Source organism: Austrofundulus limnaeus, unplaced genomic scaffold (assembly GCF_001266775.1).
Source record: "Austrofundulus limnaeus strain Quisiro unplaced genomic scaffold, Austrofundulus_limnaeus-1.0 Scaffold184, whole genome shotgun sequence".
NCBI lineage: Eukaryota > Metazoa > Chordata > Actinopteri > Cyprinodontiformes > Rivulidae > Austrofundulus > Austrofundulus limnaeus.
Window position 1 is genome coordinate 606,004 of NW_013952586.1, and position 7,419 is coordinate 613,422.

General features: G+C 39.3%; 1 protein-coding gene across 2 annotated transcripts in view; it reads left to right on the forward strand.

The window, feature by feature from the left end:
* The window catches only part of LOC106524374 (huntingtin-interacting protein 1), a gene marked incomplete at its 3' end in the record, with an annotated part of 39,849 nt that overhangs the window by 23,530 nt on the left and 8,900 nt on the right, over positions 1–7,419 (forward strand). For both annotated transcript variants that reach the window (XM_014018162.1, XM_014018163.1), the window contains 4 exon segments: positions 3,908–3,971; positions 4,877–5,019; positions 5,165–5,221; positions 6,773–6,853. In XM_014018162.1, the coding sequence (XP_013873616.1) occupies positions 3,908–3,971; positions 4,877–5,019; positions 5,165–5,221; positions 6,773–6,853 (345 nt within the window).

Below are 7,419 nucleotides of genomic sequence, written 5' to 3' on the forward strand. Positions count from 1 at the left end.
GCGTGTGTGTGTGTGTGTGTGTGTGTGTGTGTGCATGCGTGCGTGTGTGTGTGTGTTTTCCTACAACGTAGGGACAATTTCCCCAAAAAAAAGCAGCCTCGTGGGGACCAATGCCCGGTCCCCACGGGTCCAAATGCAAATTATGGGCGGGGTTTAGGACCAAGGTTTAGGTTAGTTTTAGGGTCAGATAGGTACCTGTGAGGTTAATTTTAGGGTATATGGTCAGGGTTAGGCTATAAAGTCTAAAAACATGAATGGAAGTCAAAGGAAGTTCCCCACGGGGTTCAAGAACAAACGTGTGTCTGCTTGTGTTTAGAGATTACATGAAAGTTACTGAGCTTGTTCTCAAAGAAAGGGTGATGTGTCCAGCACAAAAACTGTTTATCGCTAAAATGCCGAGCAGTAATGTTTGTGTGCACAGCACATTTGCCTGTAAATCTAGGTTTTTTKGCCATGATTTAGATTTGCATGAAAATACGAGTCTCTAAAAACACCATCTAGTGATCCTCATATATAAAATGGAAGTTTTCCAACAGCTATGTCTKCAGAAATAATTATTTTATTTAAATCCATCTCTTCTAATTTTCTTTGAAACGGACCTTTTGTACATATAATGTTTGCATCATTATAAAGCTTGGGGGTTGCCATTTTTAAATATAGGGCTGGTAATCCTAATGACATGACTCTAGATCAATAAAAATTGACTTTTCCAACTGGCGCACTTGTAAACAAAAATTATCTTGTTACTTGAYGGGCTATAAATGGCCAAAGTTCAACCACATCATTTTGAAGCTTTGGAGATGGAGAATTTGAAAATAGAAACTCAGTATATAAAACAATTATCAATGTGATTCATTTTGCTAGTAAAGGTCATTAATCAAATTTTTTTTGACAATGTAAATGTAAATTTCCCACAGATGATTTGAGATGACACTTGTCAAAATGTTAACCACAGTCTTGTGAGCATCGTGATGGCAAAACTGTGAYAACAGACAGAGGAAAAAATGCCTTTTTTTTTTGTGCAACATTCAACGATAATGTTGCAATCACGTTTTCTGAAACTAGAAAAGCACAGCATGCTTTATGAATGCTGATGATCTTGTTGAATTGTAAAAAGTAAATCTCATTGATTACTGTAGTCTCTCAGTCTTGATTTTAAATATAATTATGAACCAATTCAGTCAGAGGTTGAAGTTTTTCAATTAAAACCAGAATTGTTTTTCAATGTTTACTTTGCATAGAACTGGGTCCCATTCAAGACAAGAAAAGATCAAGCTGATAGTGATGGTCATTCCTGGTGTTAAGAGTTCTTATGTGGGTCTGGAATTAYCGTAGTTAAATACTCTTTTATTTTAATGGGATGTTTGGGTGCTTAAAGCATCTAAAACCTAACTGTATTGGATTTATAATGAACTTCTTTATCAAGTTTTTAGGTTTAAATGCATTGAAAAAGTTTAAATAGATAATGGACTGTCTTTTATAMATATGGTGGTGGAAAGGTGAAAGCTCAACGTGAAAATGCTGGAAACATTCTTGAGTTTGACTCTGAGTTTGTGTAAACAGCATTACCCATTGTTTGTCTCTAACTCTGTGACCTTTTTCTTGTGGTTTTTTGATCAGATGATGGATGATCAGTCTTCTTCTGCACATCCTGAACAGGACCGTTTTAGCCCTYTGCCTTTTGACTTTTATTTTAACCTTTACAGCACTGAATCACAGACTGAGCTGCAGAATCCTGACTCAGACTCTGGTGCTGACAAGCATTCATTTTCGAACACCAGTGTTGTATTTCCTAACATGCAAACAGATGAGGATGAAAAATTTAGTGTCCGTTTTGTTTGACAGTTAGTTTCTGTATTCTTTGTGCTCACACTGCATTTGTCAGTGAATCACTTCTGCAGCTGAGCCTGAATTTGACTTAAATTAGATTTTTGGCAGACAAAAATGTGGTGTTTGTCTTGTTTTTGGAGCATGTGATAATGCATTTATTGTTTTTGACCGGACTGAAGCTGATTTTGACTATTTGTTTTCTTCTTCCAGTCAGTGAATATATGGTAGCCCAGTGGCTAATTCCTACTAGCAAAAGCATGTATGTGTGAAATGAAACTTGGGAAGGAAAATTATTAGTTTCCAATTTATCAATTTGGCCAAAGTTGGTATTAAGTCAGCTATTTGCAAAAATCAGAACTGGCCTAAAAGGTATAACATAACAGGCACATTTTTACTTTCAATGTAGGACTTTCTAAACGGCGCTTCCAGACTCTTTATAAAACGACCTCCACCACCTCTTGACAGAACCGTGCAGAACGTTTTCTTTGCTAGGTTGGACTCCCATTTGGCTCGTCTCATTTATTGTGAGCAATTAGTGCTTCCAAAACTGTTCCCGCTTTCCTCTTCCCTTTCATCCCAGCCTCSTTCCCGTCCCTCTCCTCCTGCAGTGACTCTTTTTGGTAAACTTCTTGTTGCAACAGCTCACGTACGGGAAGAGGAAGAGCAGACTCTGCAGGAAGGAGGAGATTATTAAACAGTACGCTGTCTTCTCCTGACCTGACCTGACTCGCGATGGGTTCATGATACCCATGCAAACGAAAGCAACTAAGTATGTTGATCTTTATCAAATACTGGCATCATTTCAGTTTCTGTTTGACTCTGTGATTGAGATTAAAGTCTTTTATTGATGTGTGGACGTACCTAGTTTTTGTTACCTTTTTAGGACATTTTCTGGTATAAACACCTACCTTGTCAGGACCAGTAGGCCTTTTGGGGACSAAAGGCTGGTCTTAACATGGTAGAACAACATTTATGTGTTAGGTTTAGGACTACGGTGTGGATTGGGGTTAGGGTTAGTTAGGATTAGGATACAGGTCAGAGTTCGGCTCCAGTAATTGATTAAATGGGGCRGCTGTGGTGTAGTGGTAGAGCAGCCGGCCTTGGGACCYGCAAGTCACAGGTTCGACTCCCCRCCATGCCCACATGCYGTTGTGTCTTTGGGYRAGACACTTCACCYGCCTTGCCTACTGATGGTGGTCAGAGGGTCCGGTAGCGTCTGTGTATGGCAGCCTCGCTTCTGTCAGTGTGCCCMAGGGCAGCTGTGGCTACAAAGTAGTTTGCCATCATCAGTGTGTGATTGTGAGGTTTAACAATGCTGGCCTTGAAGTTGGCACACTGGGGGTGGGTGGGTTAGCTTTGACCCTTCTTGCCACCTCAGTCCATTCAGAAATCACACCGAGGCAGCCAGAAGGCTTATAGGTCCCAAACTTGAGGTGTTTTATGAACGAGTCTTTAGTCAGTTAAAGCTGATACAGGTTACAAGAAATCATGGAGTTTCAGATAATTATGTTTTAAAAAAAAGAATTATATAACCATACAGTATTATCTGACTTTTTGTATAAAAATAGATTACTGTAGTGTGTTTTCCGAGGCTTGGTGAACAGGTTTCACACCACAGATAATCTGCTTACCCAAACATAATTTGTGTCATATATAGAAGTCTATGCTCATCGTCTTCACAATAATTGTTTCCTAAAGCTTAGRAAACAGGAACTAGGCTTCTGTGTTTCTGTTTACATTGCCAAATCCTATAACTCCACCACAAACTAATGAAAGAGAAGTCACACACAATGTTCCGGCCCTGCGTGCACACTCTGCCACCGATCATCTCACTGATTCTCACAATCTTTATAGGCTGTAAAGCTTCGCAGCAGCTGCCGTGAATACTAACTCTGCAAAAAATGGGTCAATCAGTCGTCTCTTAAAAAAATAAATAAAAACATGCTGCTTGCTATTCCATGTAGTGTTGGAAAAGGAATAAAAAGAGGTTTTAAAAAGAGGTGGAAGGATGTCAAGTTCATACTGAAATGCTGCAGTAAGAATCTGTGGGCTGATTTTTCTGTTCTCCTCTTTCCAGGCCGTCAGCATCAACAAGGCCATCAACACACAGGAGGTCGCTGTCAAAGAGAAGCATGCCAGGAATATCCTCATACTGTCTCCGTCCATTTGTCTCGGCGTGAGGAGAGGAATTGTTTGTTTTTTGTGTGTGCAGAGTCTGAGGGTTACATTGGTGCAAAGCAACAAACTTTGCGGAACCCCTTCTTGTGAACGTGGTCTAATTTATTTATTTTTCTTGACTTATTAAAAGCTGTTTTATCAAACACTTTGAGCATAAAAAGGCTATTTTAAATTCTGTGTAGAGATTAGGTTTATGAAGGTTTCTTTAGTTTTGTTAAAGCAGGATCATTTRTATACAGTATTGTGAAGCATTTTCAGAAAAGTTTAATTCCTTACCTGTGGATAGCTCATTGACCAGATGACAAGCTAAAGGCTAGTCCGATTGCAGCCACTGTTTAGAAATATCTAGTTATCCAAAAAATAAATCAGTGTTTCATCTAAACACTGTTTTTTTCAATGCCAATAATTTAGCATTTCCTGGTTATTTACATGGAAGTCTTTTTAAAGCAATGTAGCAGCAGCTAGCTGTAGCCCTTTAGTYTGGGAACTTGAGACAAGAATGTTATATTTCTGCAGGAGTTGTTTTAAGATACCAGTCATTTATTTTGGTCTTGGCCCTGTTTGGACTCAGTTTCAGTCTGGWCAGAAATAATCTATTTCTCCAATGTGAGGTTGTGTATTTTATGGATTTTGTATTGTCTATGTTTGTACAGTCACAAAAAGTATTGCCTGACATTTCAACATTATGTTGAAACTGTTAAATTGAACCTATCAGTATCTTTTGGCATTTAAATAAAAATAAAGTATAATTATGAATATTAATTTGAGCTTTGATTGGTACAGTTAAAATATATAAATATTAAAAATGTTTCTTCAGTATGTTTGAGCGGTAACCAAACAATTGACATTCCTTGACTGTTGCCTGCACCCTGCATCTTGGGGACCCATCATGAGAAAGGGGCCCACACTTTCTGGGCTGTCGTCAACCGGCTCCCCCTGTCCAGCAACGCGGTGCTCTGCTGGAAGTTCTGCCACGTCTTCCACAAGCTGCTGCGAGACGGACACCCGAACGTAAGTCAAGACGAGCCAACCTCTCATATAGAGCACGGCTCGTCCATCCTGTGGTTCTCAGGACACGTCACTGTGCTTTTCAATTAGTTAATATACTGTTGTTGTGTTTTAAAAACTCTGCCTGACCTCATTTCTGTCCCTGCAGGTGATCAAAGACTCCATGAGGAACAAGGCTGATCTGGCTGATATGAGCAGGATGTGGGTAAGCAAGGATGTCATGTTGCAGCCGTCACGACTCGAAAGAATTTAACCCCAAGTCATATCTTTTAATCTGATCTGTGCTGTCCTACWATTGAGAGGAAGATTAAACAAGTGTCTGTCAAAAATTATTTTCATTAAAACATGAATTGGTGTTGAGTAAAGTCAAATTAGGCTGAAGTGAGTCATTGTGAGACGAAAAACAAATAGTAAAGCAGCAGGTCTGATGATGTTCTTGTAAAAATTACAATACCTTCAGATGTCCGAACTGTATTAAAATTTTGACATTAATGTTTTGGAGCCATTTAGGTCACATTTTTGTGAAGYTATCACTTAACAGACACAATATGGGAGAAATAAAGTAGCAACATTTTTTTTATTGAGCAGGTTTCTAATAAGTGGCAGCTGCTGAAATGGGTTTAGTTTTAGATGTTGTGTAAAGTTGGCTTTAAAATGAGGTGTAAAAGAGATCTAAGAGATTCAGAAATCACTTTAAGTCAGGGGTGTTCTCTATCCTGCAAGTTTTACTCATTTCCCTGCTCCAACACACCTGATTCGATAGTTTAATTACCTGTTCAAGTTCTGCAAAAGTCTTTTAATCACCCTTTCATTCAAATCAGGTGTTTGTAGCAGAGAAACAAATCAAACCTGCAGGACGGTGGCCCTCGAGGACCAGGACTGGACACCCCTGTTTTAAGTGCAGCATTCAGCAGCAGCTTTTGACACGTAGTTTAGCAGAAAACCGATACATGGTTTGACAGTCTGTCACTCTGCTTAGGACGACAGGCTGACAGAGTTCCTTCACATTGGGGCTGACACATGAATATTACAGAAGCAGATATGTTTCTTCTTTATGGAAATCTCCTCTCTCAAGCTGAGCTTAAACAAGTCAGAAGAGCTGAAAGTTTAACGTTATTGAAGAACTATACACTGTGTTGATAAAGCCTCTATTGTTTTGACATTGCCATTGATCTAAGTGCAGAGTTTACTTTAGTGTTTGAACTTGTTCAGAMCGAAATTGGTTTTAACCACAAATGTCAGCAGTCACTCCTCCGTCGTGTCTTAGGCAACACTGACTTGGGTGGAGGCCGTGATATTATTTCTCAGTTTTTTGCTGACGTCACCAAGCAGAAGGTCGGCAGGAAGTTGGTCAGTGTGACCGGAGCTGTTGCCTGTGTTTCCTGTTGTCATTACCAGCTGAACTCAGAGGCTTTGAGAAACAGGAAGTAGGAAGAAATTAGCCAAGTATGTCAAGATATTTAGTGTGTTCATGTTTGCAGATTAAAGTAAACCATGCCTCAGATTCAGCTGGTTTTTATTATGCTTTGTTGATATTTGGATTGCTGTAGTTCAGTTTTTCAAACCTTTAAGATCTCAGTAACTTTCTCCACATCTTACCATATTTAAGTTTATTTTCTTGAAATACTGAAATGCTTTCTCTTTGTTCTTTATCCCCAGCCTACACCTCAGTCTTCTTGCAGGATGATTTTATTCTGCCTTTGATCACGCCTCTCCTTTCTTCTCTCCCATGTATCTTTCATCTTTTCTCCCTCAGGGCCACCTGAGTGAAGGCTATGGGAAGCTGTGCAGCATCTACCTCAAACTTCTCATCACCAAAATGGAGTTTCACATTAAAGTGAGTTGGCCTGGCCTATAAACCCGAGCACCAGTCTCCCTCACCACTCATTATCTGTGTCTCAGACTCTCCTTTTAGTGCCTGTGTCTCTCTTCAGGGGGAGTTCTAGAAAATTACGTTAATGGCCCTTTAAAGAGTCTGTATGTAGGACGTTGAGTCAGCTGAGCAGAGGAGGTGCTAATGCTTGCACAGAAAGTGTGGTTCAGTGTTGAAGTCTGGAAGTTAATACTTAGCCACGGTTAAGGGTGGAGGCTGCCAAGATGCAACTTAAGAACATAAACTCTAATGTGAGCCTTTGGCATATCAACCTTTTAATCTCCTCCTTGTTTCTACAATTGGCTAAACAGGTTGTATACTTGCACTCTCTCCTGCAGAAAGATCTATAAACTTCATGCATTGTTAGTTATACAACCCCAATATTTAAAATGTTGGGATGCTGTGTAAAATTTCATTTACACCAAAATGCAGTAATTTGCAAATCTGAAATTCATGTTTTATTCACATTGGAATATGGTAAACTTCAAATGATTAAACTAAAAATATAATTTATGTGTACTATATATATA